Source organism: Phalacrocorax carbo, chromosome 9, assembly GCF_963921805.1.
Source record: "Phalacrocorax carbo chromosome 9, bPhaCar2.1, whole genome shotgun sequence".
Taxonomy (NCBI): Eukaryota; Metazoa; Chordata; class Aves; order Suliformes; family Phalacrocoracidae; genus Phalacrocorax; species Phalacrocorax carbo.
Window position 1 is genome coordinate 3,110,139 of NC_087521.1, and position 20,011 is coordinate 3,130,149.

Here is a 20,011-nt window from a genome sequence, read left to right on the forward strand (position 1 = left end):
CGCGGGCGCCGCCCGCCGCCGCCGCCGCCGCCATTTCCCTCCCGTCCCCCGCCGGCTGCCTCTTTCCAGGAGGAGGCGGGGAGCGGCGCGGCACAGGCCGGTGGCGGCGCGGGAGGCAGGGCGCAGCCCCGCCATGCAGCCTGAGCGGGGCGGCAGCCGGCCCCGCAGGGAAGGCGGCCGGCACGGCCGGCGGCGGCCCGGCGGTGCGGAGAAGGCGGCCGAGGCAGTGACCGACGGAAGCAGCGGGAACGGCCACGGGAACCGAGGAGGCGGGGGCCGGGGAAGAGGCGGCGCTCACGGGAACCGAGGAGGCGGGGGCCGGGGCAGGCGGGAGCCCCGAGGTGGCGGGGTAGCACCGCCGCCCGCCGCTCACCAGCGCCGGCGGGTAAGCGGGAGGAGAGCCGTCCTCCGCAGCAGCCGGGCGGGGCGGGACCGCGGGGCGGCCGCTGGGGTGGGGGCGCATCCCTTCCCTCCTCTGCTCCTCCCCTTCCCGAGGTGGAGCCAGGCTGGCGGCAGCACCCCGGGGCCGGTCGCTGGTGTTCGAGAAGGCGGGGAAGGGGCGTGGGGTGGTGGGCCGCGGGCCTGGGGGGCGGCGGGGCTGCCAGCCCAACCTCCCGGTCACAGCTCGGCACCTGCAGCCGCCCTCCGCCCCTCGCTTCCTCCCCTAAAGCAGCACCAGCCAGCGCCTGCCTGCTCTAGTGGAAACACAGACAGGGATTTCCTGGCCGAAATACGGTCATAATGTTGTGGTGAAAAATACAAGTCTCGTTTGAAAAGTGCATCCGAAAAATACAGCTCTGTTCGCGAATAGAGATGAAGAACTGCCGAATTTTTTTTGGCACAATTGATTAGAAGTTGAAGTGAGCATGCGTCTTGCCCAGCCGGTGGTGCTAGCACTGAGGGCATGGTAACCATCGTACAGAATTGATATCTGTGATTCACTGGAACACGTATATGTCATTAATGCAAGTTGTTGGTTGTGCTTTGACCAATTACAAAGTGTTTTAGCAGATTAAAAGCACCGACATGCCTAACTTTACAACTACACCTTCAGTTTCCTGGGGAGATGTTAAAATGCTTCCTACCATCCGTAATAGTATGAGATCAACACTGTGCCTTTAAAAACAGTTTCCATTTTATAAATGCTTTGACAGTACTACATTCAGATTGTCTTGTTTCTGTTAGCATTGTTGCAACATAGAAATCGTGGTTGTCCCTGGATTGGGAAAAAGATTACAATGATGACCTAATCCTGATTGGTGTTGGCAGCACTGGGAGTCCTAATGTAGATGGACCAGCTGCTACCCCATTTCCAGCATCACATTGATTAGATTCACTTTGACTTTTACAATGGCATGGCTTCACTCAGACCCAGCCAGTGTTTTATACATACTAGAACTCTCACGGTTGCTGGTGGATTTAAAAAATGTAAAATATTCATCCCTCTTGTATTTAGATAGATTTTAGCACTTGTGTTTTGGGAGATAAAAGGCGTATCTGGCTCGTACTGTTACCTAGAGCGCTGGTTGGTGATTTTGCTTGTAAGCAATATAAATTGCTGAGTTCATACTAGTGTGTGCAGACAGGTTTGGAGTCTGGATATGAAACAATAGTGCTCCCTCATAAACCACAGAGGCATAGGGGTGAAATTCAGCACCTGTAATAGGTGAGGAAACTTCTATCCTGGACTGATTTTTTTTCATGTCATTCAACCATTTCTTACGAAGTTGAAATATGTTTGTATCTGTGTTCTCTGTGGTACTGTTGACCTAGCAGGACCCACTTCATAAGTTAAAAGGATCACTCAGGAAGGGAATCATGTTACATGTATGTGTTTTTGTCTGGGTTGTTATTTGAAGTATTTCAGGAAGCAGTTGTAAGCTGTCCCAAAAGACAATTTTTTTAATATGCTTTGCCTGATCACTGTGTTATTGATTTTGATATGCTCTTCATCTTAGTCTAGCACAGTGACTTTATTTTCAGCTAAGGCTAATACAGGTTGGGTCTTTAAAAGTGAAGCAATAGCTAAGATTTTCCCAAAACTCTCCTGAAGAGTGTTTAAGCGTAATGCTCTTCCTGTGCTGGAGGCTTTTGATACTAAGTACCGTATGGTGTCTTAGCACACCTGCCACAAATCTTGTGTTTAGCGGGGTGGAAGGAACTGGCTTCCAGCAATCCAGGCATAGCATCAACAGCTGTGCCAGCCTGCAGCTGCTGCTGTCTAGCCTTACCTCTGAGCAAATCTCATAATTTACCACTTTTGAAACAGGGAGGACCTCCTTCTTTCTCTTCTTTCTTTTATCTATGTGGTCAGGCAAGCTTCTTTTTACTGTCTTTGATGTGTGGTAGACCATGTTTTCTGAACAGATTCAGTTCTTACCTGGCAGGAGATTACCCACTTTTATTCCCAATTCCTTAGTGTTCTGTCTGTTCAGCAATGGGACTTGTTTTACACAAGTGCACCAGCTCAGAGAGAGGTGCGTGTCCCAGAGCAAGTGGTTTGTGTGAGAGGAGACCCTGCTGTCTTTCAGTAACGGGTCAGTTCTTATTAAGTGGTAAGGTGTAAATTGCAAACCTAGAGAGCCAGGTAATAATATGGGGAATGTGAGTGGTCTTACCACTTTCTGTACTGTGTACAGAGAAGTTTCTTCTTTATTGTGTCTTAAATTACGGAAAGCCTCATGACAGAATCTACATCAAATCTTATTAAAGTAACTGGATTTGGATCTGTTGAACCTGCTATGGACAAAGCAGTAAAAGGCAAGTAAAATTATAGGTGAATGGATTCAGCAAAGTGTAATAAGAGTGTTGTTAAAGCCAAGGTTCATTAAAACCTCTTGGAAATACCTAACAGTTTTTACAGTGGAGTAGAAATTGGCATTACATTGCATAATATTTTGGCAGCAATATTTCTTAGCCCATTGTGTTCATTTAAAAAACCACTATTCATCTTCAAATGTTGTGTTTTGGATGTTTTAACGTAATGGTTCCTAAGCTTGTGTTTGAAGCTAGAGGAGGAAGTTACTTCTGCCCTGTACAACAGGCAGAAGAAAGTGTAGTGGTGGCACATTCCGTTCTCGGTTTTGTGTGGAGCAGTGAAGGCTGGACACCACTTTCCATGTTTTGCACTACTGTGAGTGTACTGTAGTTCCTTTGTTTTTAGTAATGGGTGATGAGCTGTGCTACTTGCAAAGCCTGTCAAGACCCAGTACTTGCTGAGTCAGTTCTCCCCTGCTCTGCTGGGTGCTAATGTAGAAGGAGGTCAGGGTGCTACTTCTTTGTAAATAATTGACTTAGTCATACCTTGCATGGTAGATCCAGCTGTGGATCAGAGTCTTAAAGATGAAAGCTTTCACGATTTCTGTCAGCTCTTGAGAGAGCTCTCTGAGGAACTCCCCAGCTTACTCTTGAAGTAAGATGCCGCCTCTCTCAAAGATGGAATTGGTTTAGAAACCGTGATGAAAAGTGTTCTTATTCCTTGTGAAGAGGAAAAAGGGTCCTGCACTTGTTAAGTCTTTTTGTAACTAGTGTGCGTGTTGATTTAACCGGCGCAATTACTGAAGATTTCGTGTCCTCCCTTCAAAAATGAATCCGAGTCTAATTGTGACCAGCTGGTTTACCAAATAGCAGATTTATTTTGTAGATCTGTCATCCTGAATAATTTTCTGTTGTTTCTGTCTGCTTTAACTCATCTATTCTATGTAAAATAAATAGAACACATTTGCAGTTATTAATCTTTAGTATAATAACATGGAATTATAATGCTTAAAGTAAAAGGTCTGATTGACATTGGCCCAATATTATCTCATGCTTTTTATTCTAACGCCTTTAACTTGCTTGGAATTCATATTTTATGTACCAACAGAATTTTTAAATTGCTCTTTCTATGAAATACAATCTATTAAAGCAAAAACAACGTTCTGAATTTGTAGACATGATAACGGGTTTTATTTTGATGGTCCTTGATGATATTCTTTTGTGAGTGGTTTAAGGAAACTTTTTTTTGTCCTTTATCTTTATTACATTTGCAATTTACAAAGTGTTCTTTTACCTTTCTTTTCAGTGATACACTGAGTGTGCATGTGATACATGCTGTTACTTCAGTGAAGTTGGAATTGGCAGGTCTGTTTCAATGTTCCTTTTCTGGCTTTGGGCATTGGTTGCAGTAAATATTTTATTGTTAAAGAACGGAGGTTAACAGACCAATTTTAGTGCAGTCTTACTTCTGATTAGTTTCAAGCTGAAATCACATTTATTCAGTGTTTATTATATCTTCATTCTTGTGGTCCATGCCTATGTGGAACTGATCTTAACAGAACATCTAATGCTGTCAGCATCAGATAAATTTTCCCTGATTAGTATGAGCCAAATCTTTAGTTTAAGCAACTGCAAAAACCAATCTGTTTGCAGGCACGGTAACAAAAGCTTTGACTTTTCAAATGCAGATATATTTGATTTCCTTAGAACAATGTAACAGCGTGTACAAATAGCAGATGCATGAGTTTCTGGATATTGAACACAGTAAGTCTTCTGTTGTCTTAGGTTAATGTTCGCAAAAGCAACTAGGAGAAAACTTAGATTAATGTACATCAATTTGTGAGCGGCACTTAATTACTAATGAGGTGCAAAGAGCTTACTTAGGAGTTTCTCTACTGTGATGAGGTGTGAAGAGGCACTGACTGATTGTGAATGAAGTGCGGATTATTTCGTTTTGACTGTATTGATTTAGTTCAAGCTTCTTGAAAAGTGTTTGTACAAGTGGTTGGAAACTTCTTTAGGGTTGGTTCAGTGTCAAACTGGTGTTTGATAAATGGGATTCTGGAAGGTTTCATCCTGTATCAGCTCACGCTCAGTGTTTCTATTAATAATTCTGATGAAGGAGTAAAATAGAGAGTGTTAAAATTTGCAGACAGTGCTAAAGTGGAAGGGTAGGCAGGAGGATGAAGCGTGTAACAGCCTCAACAAATGGGAGAAACAGCCTGCAGTAAGGTGTTAATCAAGGTCGAATATAACACAACTACATTTACGTGGGAAAAAAACTGCAGAGGTGTATGTATGACTGGTTAAGCTGTAATTCTACAGAAGAGAACTGGCAGCTTAATGGATGAGCAAATATCAGTTAGCGGTGCAATCACACTAAAGAGCTGGTTCTGCTTCTGCAAGAGTTGGGGAAAGTTCAGAGGGAAGGAACGGAGAGAGATGTCAAGTCTGGAAGACAGGACCTGGGCGCAAAGGTTGAAGAACCTGGTTCTCTCTTTTTTAATTTTTTCTTTTGTCTGGCGAAGAGGACGCTTTGTGGAAGCCTGGATAGCAGTGTTCCACTAGGTAGAACGGTTGCTGCAAACAGTTCAATTTTAGGCAAGATGAGAAGAAAAACATTATTAAAAAGGAGGAGGTTTAATCTGGGCATTGAGAATAAAAACTGTGACTGAAAGGGTAGATAGATTGTGTAATGCATTATTGTGTAGGAAGTACATGGTGATCAGTACAGAAAAGAGGTTTTAAGAGTATGGTGAAGGTTACTGAGCCTCCTCAGTAGTGCTGCTGTGGAACTAGTTGTCACAGCCCCATGTGATTTCTTTTATTTTTTTAAGGCTGTCTTTTCAATGGAAAAAGATAAACACTTCTTATCCGGCCAAAGTTGATTTATTCTTTTCAGTTTCTAGATAATAGAGCAACCTGCTTTGCACAGAGCTGGAGACCGCAACATTTCATAATAATCTTTTATTGTTTAGCGTCAAATGGTTTAGTGATATTTGTTGTTATTCCTTCATCATATTTTACCAACCTCCCTGCTGATTTAACCTGAGACACTTGTACTGAAAGCATCCCATTACACAGGTGAACATGCAGCAGCATCGCTGCATAACAGCTTCATGTCTGACTTTTTGGGGTGGTTTTTTTTTTTTGTAACTTCATTGGAAAGAGCTTGGGGTTTTTTATAGTTTGGATGGCTGTGCATTTCTGTCCTCACCTACTTAAATGTTTTTCTTCCTCTTTTTATCCCTAAAGTCTCTGGGGTAATAATTTGGTAACTTTCAAACAAAAACTGCCCTAAAAATTTGCTAGGTTAAACAAATAACTATCAGCTCCATATTTTGTTAATTGTATGAGACACAACTCTCAATTCTTACCTTATTTAGATTTAATTATCCCATAAAATGAGTGGATTTGATTCAGAGAAAATCTAAAATGGTAATACCTTGAAATATTGGAGAAGCTCTCCAAAGAACTTGCCATCATATTTAACTACGCATTTTAGAATTTAGGGAAGAACTAAAATTACGGCTTTAATAATCTATTCATCCATCCAAAAGACATTTTGGCGACGAAACCATGCTGGGAGCGACCAGTAGGTGAGGCAGCCCACCCGCCCTGCTGCATGGCACAGCCCCGCTTCCTCGGGCAGAGACAGGGCCTCAAATACAGGATGAAGAGTAAGGATTTGCGGGCAGGGTGGGCTGGGAATGTTTTTCTCATCTCAGGGTGATGTTTTCCGAACATACAGTAGAAAGTATGAAAATCACATGTACGTGTGAATTGTTAGGACTTGATGCAACTCTGAAGGAAAGTTACTCATAGGAAGGGAACATTTAGTAATTCTGAGCTAAAAATCTGCTTGTGCTACTGGGATGGGTAGTTGCTCCCAGAGAACATCATACAGGGTTTTGTATGGGTACATCAAGTGAGAGATAGTAGGTATTTATGCTGAAGAACAAAAAAATTTGTACAAGTGATGACATTTGATTAAAAAATTATTCTATACAGTACTGCTGCTGTTTTCCTCACAAAAGTAACTGGGTAGTTTCAGGAGCCCTGTTATGGGTTTTCAGCCAGTCTAAAGGTGCTGCACAGTCTTTTGTAGCTATCAGAAGGTTTCACGGTATTTTGAAGAAGCAAAAAATTGCTGATTATTGATTCAGTGGTGATTTAGAGCCTTATAGCATGTACAGAGGAATATTTCTTACATATTTTCATAATCAAAGGAACTCAAGCCTGTGTGATTCGGTGTTCTGTGGTAAGGCATAGAGGGGTCTATTTCCTACTGTTCTCTTTCATGTATGCGATTCCTCTGTATTTTTATGGCCATGTGGTTTTAATTTTTTTTTTTTTAAATAAGGCTTTAACTATTTTGCAGGTTGACTTAATAATACATCCTGCTGGTAAAACCCATAAATATGCTGGAGTGTGTGAGAACCTTGCCTCAAGGTTTCTATTCCTGCTTTACTTTTCCCAGAGGATAACTGTACAGTTAGAGGCTGTACAGACTTTCTCTTTAACCCTGGAGTAGTCGGGATCTCTGTCATGTAGAGAACAGAGTGATGATTCTGGGCCACAGCTCTTCCCAGGCTACTGCTCTGTCACTGGCATGCTGTGAGGCCTTGAGCTATTTCTGATTGCCCGGCAAACTAAGGGTTTGGTTTTTGTTGTTTGTGTGGTGTTTGTTTTTTTCTCCTTTCTATATTCTGTTTGAGGCTGTATTACTCAGGTTGTGCTGCTTTGCTGACTTCACTGGCTTAGTATGTAGGAACATTTGTAACAGTAGGTGGCATGCCTGTGGAAGCAACAGAAGCTCAGGTGATCCTATACTCCTTATTTCTTTTCCTTTTACTTAACCGTAATTGTTAGCCAGGGTGTTAAAAGGTCCTTGTGTCAGAGTGAAATTTATTTGTAGAGGTAAAATTTAAAAATGAATTATGCTAATGAGAAAAGCCAGTTCCTTCAATATTTTTGGCATGGATCTTTGCACTTAGTTTGAGCTACTGTCAAGGATGGTTTTTTTGGTCCAAATTTGCATTGCAAGATACACTCAAATTTAATACGAGTGACTCAAAGTGGTTTTCCTCCTGTTAGAACCACAGCTGAAGTTGTCCACCAGTTGTCTAGACAGCTGAGCACTCCCTAGAGCTCACCACTACAAAATGGATGCAAAGTTCTCCTGCAGTCAGTGTTCTGTATGCACCTAGGGCTGGCAACCAGTACAAACTGTTGTGGGTAAAGATGTGATGTGCACATAAAATCCTGGGATCAGTGCGTCCCAAGAAGTACAGCCCAGCCTTCCTTTACCTTGTTGGTAATTTGGATGTGTTTGTACTTTCAGCAAGTTCTAAATGATTCTTAGAGCTTCTTTGCCCTAGTGAGGGCACATTTGGAGTACTGTGTCCAGTTTTGGGCCCCCCAGTTTAAGAAGGACGTGGAACTGCTTGAGCAGGTCCAGCAGAGAGCTACCAAGGGGATCAGGGGACTGGAGCATCTCCCTTATGAGGAGAGGCTGAGAGACTTGGGTTTGTTCAGCCTGGAGAAGACTGAGGGGGCATCTTACCAATACCTATAAATATCTAAAGGGTGGGTGTCAATAGGATGGGACTGGACTTTTTTCAGAGGTGCCCAATGACAGGCCAAGGGACAATGGGCACAAGTTGGAACATAGAAGTTCTACCTCAATATGAGAATAAAACCTCTCCTGTGCGGGTGCCAGAGCAGTGGCACAGGCTGCCCAGGGAGGCTGTGGGGTCCCTTCCCTGGAGACATTCACACCCCGCCTGGACGCGTTCCCGTGCCCCCTGCTCTGGGGGTGCCTGCTCACGCAGGGGGTTGGACAAGATGATCTCCAGAGGTCCCTTCCAACTCCTACCATTCTGTGATTCACAGCAGTGTTAACTGCAGGATCAGAGCATCATTGTGCAGTAGCTCTTACTTTTTAGAATTATACTCTAGACCAATGGCAAAATAAAATGACATTTTAACATCTTGGTTTTTTAATTGTGGAATTAGAGTGTTGAGGACTTTGGACAATGATTCTTCTCTACTTTGTCTCATGTTGTATATATTGGGTTTAGGAAGGCACGTTCTTAAAGGGTATTTGGAAAAATATCTTTCAGAGGATTTCTCCCCTACCCCCCTCTAAAAAAAATTGAGATGAATGAGGAAGGGGTGTCTGAGGTTTGAGTGGTGATCTCTAAAACGTCTGTGTTAAGTTGCGTTCAGATTTGATATACAGATAAAAAGGGGTTTTCTGAGGGAATGCCAAGATAGTTATTTGAAAACATCAAAGGTACTATACCACCCTGGTGTAGTTACAAAACAATTTTGTAAAGATAATTTAATAGTGAAACAACATTGCTATTTTTTGAGGCTCTGAAGAGGCTGATAGTCACAGATTTAACCTGAAGATGCAATACGCAGTGGAGTTTTTCATGAGCACTTGATAGGTTTACATCTGTTTGAAAAGAATTATTTGAGCCTTGTTTAATGACAGGCTTAACAGATATTCCGTCTAGATAGAAGTCATGTGTTTTTCTTCAGCTGTAAATAGGTTTGACCATAAGAACTTGCCTGGATCTAGACTTCTGTTCTGCTGTTATTTCAGGTTGGTTTTCTGCAACTGCAATGATGCTTTGCAGGGAGGAAACTTTGGTTACACTCTTTATCTACAAGCTACATGTTGTAGAGGACTACAATTCACAGCAGGTCATAGTCTAACGTGACTAATCTGTTTGAGTTACCCATAAAACATTTTAAAAATCAAGAGGAGAGAAATATTTTTTGCTATTGAAGTTAGTGAGACAGCTTCTAGAACCATACTTTGCAAGCATTGGAGCAGTAACAGTTTTATGTAAAATCTTCAAGAACAAGTCTCTTTCTTGAGTGCTTTGTGAGATGTTTTTCCCTTTAATTGGAGCATCATTCCTGTTATGCAAAACATAGGTTTCAGAGTAGGATGTCTGTCTTGACTAATTCTATCTGCAAATTGATGGCTTCCAGTATCCAACATTTATGAAGCAGTCTTAGGATTTCGTCCCTCTTTCAAAAATTCTCATCCTGTACAATACAGACTAAAAGCTTTTTTTCTTCATCCTACCTGTTCTCTCAGCTGCCCTTTCTGCTAATTAAGCTTCTCTTTAGCTCTGGTAGATCTCTCTAAAGGTCACCAGTAGAGTAAACTAGTGAAGAGGATTACTCTTTGCAGGGATATTTTTTTCTCTTTTCATGAGAAAACCTCTCTTGAGGCTCTTCCTTCCTTAATCTAAAGGGGGAAAAAAAGCATTAGCTTTTTCCTTTTTCCCTTAAGTTGAAGGGAGAACTTCATATATATAATAGAAATATTATATAATAATTCTATATATGTTATAGAAATAATATATTTCTATTTATATAATTTTATTATAAATATTTTATAATAGAAACTTGAAGTTATACTGGAAGAGCTGTGACGTCTAGGCGAGCACTAAGGAAGTAAATTGTTTCTGTTCATGAGAGGCAATGCTTAAAAATCACTGGAGGCTCACTACAAATTCATCAATAGGTAAATATGCCAATATGAGAATCCTAGATTGTCCTGAGTTGGCAGGGACCCACAAGGATCATCAAGTCCAACTCCTGTCCCTGCACAGGACACCCCAAATTCACACCGTGTCTCCGAGGGTGTTGTCCGAGCGCTCCTTGAATATCGCCAGGCTACCATGCCATGACCACCTCCCTGGGGAGCCTGTCCCAGGGCTCCACCACCCTCTGGGGGAAGAACCTTTTCCTAATATCCTACCTAACCCTCCCCTGGCACATCTCCCTGCCATTCCCTCGGGTCCTATCTTTTGTCACCAGGGAGATCAGCACCTGCCCCTCCTCTGTGAAGAGACTGTGAGCATACAAGCATATGCATATGACCTCATTCCTATTAATACTTTTGAAGAAATAATTTTTAACTTTGTTGTGTATGTCACTAATGATGGAAGAGATTTAACATTTGGCAATACTATTTAATCTTACTAATACTGTTGAAAAAGCATGAAGTGCAATGCACAAAATACTAAGTTTCAAGATTTTTTTTTTTTGTCTTTGCATTTCATTAGGTGTAGTCTGGAAAAAAACAAAGCATAAAAGCAATAGGATTTGCAAATACCTATACTGACTTGTCTAAGCTGGCTGTCAAGAATTGCAATTAAGTGACTTCTACAAATGCTTGTTTTCTGTTGATTAATTGGAAGGGTGAAGAAATCTTACCTAAATTATGTGAAACCCTGAAGGCGAAAATATAATGAAAACTGGTTTAATTATTTTCAGTGAGACAGCAAAGCAGATTGATGCACTTATCATTAATAATTGTTTATTTTCTTGCCTTATTGTATCCTTTGTTAGCCACTGAAAATGCTGTTTATGATGCAGGAAAATAATTCTGTCTTAATGAAGTAATCTATTATTTTCAGATCTTTCTTAAAATATATAGCAAAATCATCCTTGTGCCTGCCAGCTTACATTAGAAACAGCTTGTTTATAAGGTTACAGAACCATTAGCACTGATGCTTTTTTATAAAAAGTCAGTCAGTGGACACAGAGCCTGTTTTAGATACAGAGAGTGCATGATAAAAAGGTTTCAATCTGCAATGAATAATGAAGTGAAGCATTTGAGAATGTGGGGAAAAGGAACAAGTTCAAAGTGCAGTCTGTTTTCTTCCCAGTTTCAAATACAAAGTGCAGTCAGGTTTTTTTTCACTTCTCAGGTAAGTGACCTGTCATTGGACTTTAAATACTTTTTGAACTGAATTTCCCTCAATTCCTTTTTTCCAGTCCCTTTGTACTTTATGTAAAAACACGTTATTGTCATAAAGATAGAGCAAGAATGAAAGAATGAATGGCATGAAGTGTTCTGGGGTTTTTGTTTCTTTTTTCTTTTTTGTGCATGTGTGGTGATTGGGCATCTGCATGGTGCACAGGCCACCAGCTTCTCAAGTTCTCCTGCCGGGAGTGTCCAGTTGCTGTACGAAGTAGGGCAGCTCTGGCTGAGCAGACGGGCTAGATCACCCGTTTCAGAGTATGCAGAGTCACTGTATTCTCACAGGATGTGGGAGATGTGACTTGAAATACGTTTGTGCAGAGAAGGGAATTGAATTTATTTCCACTTTCTGGATAAAATGCTGTAGTCCTGCAGTACCTGAGTAAACACTAATTGTATTTATTTGCGCTGTCTGTTTGAGATGCTTTGTTTTGGCACTCCCCTGTTCTATGCCTCAGTCCCCATCTATTCTCAGGTAATTTGAGGACAAACAGAACTATTTTTTTGCTGGAGAAAGTTTTATTTTTCTATCGAAACTGTCCAGTGGTGATGTAGTTGTTAGAGTTTTTTTATAAATTCTCATATTTCAGTTGCCTGCAGCAGGCAACTGCTTTGAGACCAAGTGCATGTCACACATTGGTGGTATAAAATTCTGCTTCTGACTTAACCAAGTCAGGACAGTGTGATGTCTCTTTTGAGATCATCATTTTGATGATCCCTTTTTGACCCGCCTTTCTGAAAATACCATCAAATGAGGCCATTTGTAACTGAAGTTTTGCTGCTTTGTTGTGCCACACTATAAATGTAATAATGCAACTTAATTTAAAAAATCCATGATGGCTGGATCTGCCAGTTTGTTGATAAAAGGGTAGTAGAGATGAGTTTTTTCAGTAGCATGTGAAATTATAATTAGGAAATGGCAGTATATTAGTAATGAAAGATTAAAAACTTTGGGACTATGCTATTGACAGTGTTGCAGACATAGTGAAAGAGGGGAGGAAAGCAGAATGCTGTCCTTTTGAATTTCTTATATACTACCTTTTTAGGGTTTCAGATTAGACTAGTGTCTCCTTTTACAGCTTTAATTTTCATTATAAGAATATTTTTTCTGTCTGCAATATGCTGTTATTATGTGGTAGCTGATCTGAAAAAGTGACAGATGTTGGGTGTTTTAATTTGAATTCAAGATGGAATTTCCCACTCTAAACCAAACATCAATACTTGTATACTGAACCTCTAAAATGATGCATTACATGTCTTGGTGACTATCTTAAAGCAGTGTCTGAAAAAGGGGAGTAGAAACATTCACAAATGTTCTGGAGTTCACTGAAAGTTTTAGCAATCAAGATAAATATTTGTAGCAAAGTATCTTTTTTTCATTTTCACTTTAAAAATGTGTGAGTTTGACAAAGAACACCTGTGTGTCCATGTGTCTTATGTAAAACAGGAACAGTAATGGAGAATCTACAAGTCTATAATGGAAAGTGAAAACAAAATTGGCTTTAGAAAAGCAAGTTTAACAGTGCAGGAAATTAAAGCCAAGTATATGGCTTACCAGTACACTTAGCCAATTTAGCAGGTAACTGCTGCCAGTTATGAAGGACTGCTTCCCAGATCCCATGTTTCGTGGCATGCCTCCAGCCTGTCTAACCATTATTTGTGCTTTTCTGATTCTGCTGTGAACTGATACAAGGAACTTAAGCTGGCAGAAGGTTAACAGTGGGAAAGAGAAAAAAACCTGTTGATTATTTTTCTACCAGTTTAGGCATACACTTCCAAAGAATACTGTTCTGTTTGGTGTCTTTTAGAAATTTTTCTTCTTTAATGCTGTGCCAGTTGAAAATATAACAGTGTGGGTGAATATCACTAGTTATTTTTATATTTTGAAATCCATAGAAAAATAATATCTTACTCCTTATGTGCTTTCTTTTTTACAAAATAGATGCATTTAAAAAAACCTAAACTTCTAACTTGGTGTTAAGTATTATCAAATATTTTTTAAATTTAAAGGTAGGAAATGGCTATCTTGTTTTTCTAATATAACATGTTTTGGAGAACTCTTTTCATTCTTAATCTAGCACAGCTGAAATCTTTCAAAAGGTTGGGTTTTTTGGTGTTCTTTTGGTGTTTTTTTTTTTTTCTTTTTTTTTCCCATTGTGGCAAAAAAAAAATTATTTGAGAAACTTTGTCACATAGTTTTCCTTGCATGAGAAACCCTGAAGCTTCTTCAGCATGTTGGTTTTGATCTTGGTAGAGAGTTGCTGGGTTTGTCTTGGTTTTGTTCTAAAACTGTGTGCACGTAGGGGGTGTTAAATAAACATTAGGCTTGTCTGTATAACTGAGGTGTTCTAAACTTTACTCTCTTGAGCAGAATTTAAGTTTATGAAATAACCTTTGTGGCTTAGGATGAAGACTCAAAGTTTTCTCTGTTCTGCAGATGGATGGATGCTGCTTTGAGTGAGCTTTTTACATAATTTGTCATACTTCATCATTGATACAGTTGCAGAAGTACAAAGCTTTTAAATACATATCATTTTATAACAGATATGTTTATTGAGAGAGGTTGTCTTACTCATTGACTCAAAGCAAAACAGCAATATCCTTTAAAATGTCTGCTATTGAACCGTGGAGGTGACTATATACCTTCAATAAACTTTGTTTCCTTGATGTTACAAAACTCATGTGCTTTCTTTACAAGTTATTGTTAAAGCTGTTAAAATTGCAAAAGCAGTTGTATTAGAAGTGCTAGAATAAAACAACAAAATGAAACACTAAGAATTAGCTACACTATTGGAGGTTTTCGCACAGGCCAAAGCTCCAACCTGCTTGGTCTGATTTCAGTTTTGACCTTCTTTTGAGTAGCTGGTTGGACAAGATGACCTATTGCAATCCCTTTCAGCTTGGATTAGTCCATAATACTGTGACATTAACACATGAGAATTGAATCAGTTTCTGAATACAGAAATCTCTAATGCAGCTCAGGATACTTCAATTCCGAAACGGCAGATTTGGTAAGAACAAATAACTTTCTGTAGAAATTTTCCTTATCCTAGCCACAATACTAAGTATAATTTGGTTTTAGAATATGACATACAACATTCACATATGTGATCTATATGTACGCAATATAAGAGCCCTCTGACTTTGATTGTTTCTGCCTGTATTTGCCAGTAATCTAACTGCAAATGCTGTAAACTTTGTGGCAATATACTTGCTGTGTGAGGTTTTCTTGAAACCTGTTATTTCTGTCAAGATAGAGGCTCCTATTTTATGTTTGTTCTTGTATTTTTGACTGAATGTTTGTAAGGAAAATATTCAGCTTTCTTAAGTTACTGTCAGTTTGAAAGTAATGGAGCTGCCAGGTTTTGTATAAATTTTGTATAAATTGCTTGATGAGTTTCCATAGTTGCCAGTAGCTTTCATATAATCATTTCCACTGAATTAAAGAAAAATACAGTTGATTTTCTGTTGGTGGAAATGCATTGGCTAGGCAAATTTAGAAAATCAAAAGTCTCTTATCTAAAGACAGCAGCTGGACAAGCTTCCTACAGGCTCTTTGCTCACAGCGTGGCTCAGCCTTGGGGAAGGGAGGCAAAGGACTACTTCTACAGATAACACAGCTTGTTGATTCTCTACTGAGTTTCCCAATTAATGCAGAATGAGTGCTGAATTTATAATGATACCATTCGGACAACATACCCTATCAAATATCCTTCAGTTTGGAGTTTTAATCTAAATGAGTAGAGCTAAATTTTAGCTGGTGGCTTTGTAGTTTGGAATATTCTGTATCTAATGAGCGAAGTCTTGAAATACATAGTTTCCAAAAGGAATGCTTACTTGACAGGGTTTACCAACTTCCCAAGTCTCCTTCTAACGTTAGAGAATAGAGCTTTTGAGACTTTTTTTCCTATGAACGTACGTTGCATTTTTAAGTTTATTTTACCTGTGAGTCAACAGTTTACAGATTGAGTCTTTAGAAGCTGTAGTACAGAACTTCAGCAGTGTGTAGCAGAGGCTAGTTCATTTTGCCCCTCTAAGCCATCCGTTTGAAGGACCACGCAGCTGCGCGTGTGCTAGCAGGTTACAGAGATACTGCTGAGATAGCAGTGGAAAGCGAACATCAGAACTTAGGGATTCTTTTCCAGTTCTTTGACAGGGATGATAGTCTGCCATTTAAATCAATAGTTACAAACAAAATAACCAAGCTGTTTGCCTGTGGGGCTATTTTTTTTTTCCTGGCTGAGTGAGTCTAAGGGAGAGATATAGCTCCTAATAGAAGTTGTTGTTCCAGTTCAGTGAGGCGTAAGATTTGTACAAAATATGGCTGTAGCTTGGGAAATATTAATAATGATCTGTGAGAAAGATGAAGTATGACTTGTAGCCTCCTGGTGCTTGATCATGTTGTAACTCTACTGAGTGCAATGAATATTTTTAGAGGTGTTGTTTTTTTTTTTCAGCTAAACAGTAATGAGAAACAGTTTCTTTCATCTGAAGTTTTTAATCAGTTCCAATTATTTGCATCTCATAAAGTAAGCAGGAACTTTGAAGCAAAATAATTTGGTGGTCAAGATCATTATATTTACTCTTTCATTGTTATTGTGGTCAGACTTGTGAATGTGATGTCTGCTGAAAACAATTCAGTACAGATAAGCTAACTGCTCACAGGCAGGTGTTGCTGAGTATTATTACAAAATACCATTTTCTGTCTCTGCAAGAAGCTATGGTATCTTATGGTATCACTGCCTTAGGAAAATCTTATGTTTCAGGGAAATTTACAGATTTTATCTTTTGCTTACTTTTCTAAAATCTGAATTAAGACTCCTAAACGAGAATAGTTTGGTGGATTGTATTCCACTCTTACTTTGTACTGACCTTTTTATATTGTTCTGACTTGCTCCTTTCTTTCTGTACAGAAATTATCATTATTATTCCTGGGTAGACAGAACATTGTGTTGGCGTGCTTCATGGGATTTTCCCAGATAGTATATACTATACTATATAGAATATACTGTCAGGCATGTTTACCTTGTTAATTCACTATTGGTAATTTTTAAATATATTTTAAAAACTAAATTACTGTTTATATCATTCTGAACCACATCTCAAATTCTGTCATTGAATTTCAGCCCTCTGTCTAGGTAACTTCATAAAGATAACATTCTGTATTATTTCTTGTAGTCAAGGATGCCTTGATTCTAAACACCTACAAACTTGCACCAGTAGTGATAAAATTGCACTAGTACTTTACCTTATGTAAAATAATAGCATTGATCTAAAAATGTGTTCAGAAATGCAGTTCTGCTTTTTTGCCATAATTCTGAATACAAATTCTGTTTTTCTTTAATATACTATACAATCCGTATTTTAGAAAGCCCATTGAATTTCTACTGCAATAAATCAGATTATGTATTCCTTTTGCCAGCTTTAGATTTAATCTTGGTAAATCTCTAATTACTTATAAGACAGAGAAGAGGGACATATATCTAGGGGTTGTAATCAGGTAAATGTGGAAAATCAGAACAACTTCTTAAGGATTATTATACTATATATAACTATCATAAGGTATAAGCCTGTCAATCATTGAGATAGAGAAAATTAAGCCGTCGGGATTCTCCTGTACCTTTCTGGATCTAAGGTTTTTTTTACCTTAGTGCATTTAATGAGCACTGTTACAAAAAAAAAATCTTTTTGAGATTGTGTTGCATTCATATTGTGCTAAAATAATTCCTGATGTAATCTCATTGCTCCTGTTTGGTTACACCAGCAATAACTTTGAACCATGAAATTAAAAGCAAGTATGTCTTTCCAAGAGCAATTTAAGCCATTAAAATGTAACTTCCACATTTCTACTTATGTCTGCCTAGAGGAACCACTTAGGAGTTAATATCAGCCAAGCTACCTTACTTATTGCCACTCATGCAAGCCTCTGTGTACAGACTTCTATTCTGTGAAACAATTTAAAGTGTAGAGATCGCGAACTGCTTTGTTGCTTAATTGTATATGTTTTTTTGACCTTATGACTTCCAAGGTCCACCTGTGACAATTTGACTCTAACAGAGTCTGCTCGAATTGGGATGAGAAGAGAAATTGTCTCTGCACAGACACCTTACCATTTTAAAGACAAAAGAGGAAAAGATATATGCCCATTCATGATGGAGCTGATAGTCTAGGTCAGATTCAATCCATAGGATATTGTAATTTTGCCTTACTAACCTTTTCCCCTGATGAGAAGAGAAATTGGGATTGAGACAGATAAGCCTGAATGTCATCACACTTGGCCACAGCCTTACAGCAGTTTCCAAGAAGGGAAGAGGAAATCAAGACAGAAGTTTACTCAGGGAATTGGTGTGTGCTGTTGCTGGTTGGGAGAGCAGCAAGTGTAGGGAGTAGACAGTGGTTATCACTGTCCCTGAACACAGAAGTGTCCATGCATGGCAGTGGCTAACTATTTATTGTGGACTCTGTGTGGATATGTAAGATTTCTGGGATATTGCAGGTAAGCGTCCCCAATAAAGAATGGAAAAGATTAAGGACATTGTGTATGTTTTTGAGAGATGTAACATTCAAAATAGTAATACAGAAGTTACAGTAACAAAGGGGAAAACTAGCACTTGATCAATATAATTGTAAAGAGTTTCTAAAGGTAAAATAAAAAGGTTATTGTATAAATTTGGGAAGAAGGTGAAGGAGAGAAATAGCTGTGCTCTTTCTAACAGATAAATAAAAAACTCAGACTATGTTTTCATACATTCTGTGAAGTGACATTCTCAGGAATATAATTGGAAGAGACACTACAAAATAAATAAGAACGGAAATCTAATAATGCATGACACCTACATAACGTGGGAGGGCAGTTGGCCCAAAGAAAGACAAGCTTCACATCTGTTGTTTCCATATTCCTCCCAGTCACTGTTGAATATTCTAAGTACTGACAAATATTAAGTGTTTTAAACTTTTCTCTAAGAGTTAATAGAACTGAACAGGAGGAGGGCTATAAGCCTTAACTCCTGTGGCTTCCTAAGGGTAATAAATACAGTTTTAGAAAGTATTAATGGAAGCTCTGACTTTCAGTGCACTTTTAGTTTTTTAAAGGGCTGTGACTCCCACAGTTGTGGTTGAGTGTTTTCACATGTGTGCTTAACATGCTAGGAGTGACTGCACTTACAGCGAAGAGTGGTCGAATGATTGAAGCAGAATTTACAAGGTCGCTGATGCACCTTCTCCGTTGTGTACTTCAGCCTTGGTTTGATCCAAACCACTCTGGGTTACAGGGAAGTGCAGAAAGATGACCCCAGGGGAAACAGCCTGTTCAGAACAATGTTTACTTAATTTTGACACCTTTATTCCTGAACTGCCTGTATCAGCATGTTCTTGTCTGTAAGAGGAGTCAAACAGAGAGCCTGTTTTCCTGTTTTGTGGTTTTTTTTTTTCTCAATACCATACTGTCGCCAACCCTGTATGCAAAATCAGTGTATAAAGGAGGGTGTAGTACAATATCCATTTGCTGTGGTAGAAATTGTACATTGGGATCATGCGTGCTATGCATTTTGCTTTCCTTCAGAAGGAAAGCGGAGTCAGCTGTGGTAAAGGATGAAAATACATTCGTTGGAGGAAGACCCCAAGTCGTGCAAGCTCCTCTGCGGGGGAACCTGACTCTTTCACTGTTGTTTGAATGACTTTTAAGAACTTAATGTTTAGGCAGAACATTGTGGTTTGTGTGTGTTGGTTTTTTTGTTTGTTTGTTTTTTCTTGTCATTGTTCTTCCTCTGATACGCAGAACAGTCTGAACATTTCCTGGTTTTATTCAACTGGGCTTTTGCATACTTCCCCAATTTCAAAATTTCAATGAAATATGCAAATGGTAATGCATGTAATACTATCTGAAACAGAGTCGGAGCAGATAAATATTATATCTTCTGTGGTATCACGGTGCATTATAGCACTGAGCAATAATGCGTAGATGTAGTTCAACACTGTTTAAAGCTGTAAGTTTTCCTCCTTACCTGAGTAATACTGTTTTAAAGGTTATATTTGAGTTGGCTTCTAGAATTTGTTTCAGTTATATAATTTATTATTTGAGGATGGGGCAGAAGGGAAGTTATTTCATAACACATAGGAGAGATGTTTCTCTGTACTGATTAAGACTCACTTTCAGTAAGGGATGATGACAATGGTAGCAGCATATAGTCTAGCTGAATAGGCAGCTAAGAGGAAAGTAATGAAGATTTATGTTTATGTGTTTCTGAGGTTGTTACTTTAGACGGTAGCTGTCTCGTGAGATGGTGGTAGCAAATAATTTTCTGAAGCTTCACTGATCAGAGTTTTTTTTATGCATTTGATATATTTAATGGCAAAGACGCATCTTTACGTTGTTGACTATTCAAATGTGATTATTTGCAGTTTTATCTTCTAGTGCAGCAGTGCCTCATGTAAAATTTTCTCTTAAATGTTTATTGGAAA

At 39.3% G+C, this 20,011-nt stretch overlaps 1 protein-coding gene across 1 annotated transcript in view; it reads left to right on the forward strand.

Moving 5' to 3' along the window:
- The window catches only part of AVEN (apoptosis and caspase activation inhibitor), a 95,827-nt gene continuing 75,816 nt past the window's right edge, over positions 1-20,011 (forward strand). The window contains exon 1 of the mRNA XM_064460135.1: positions 1-385. Coding sequence (XP_064316205.1) covers positions 134-385 — 252 coding nt within the window. The 5' untranslated portion in view covers positions 1-133. The remainder of the gene's footprint in view (positions 386-20,011) is intronic.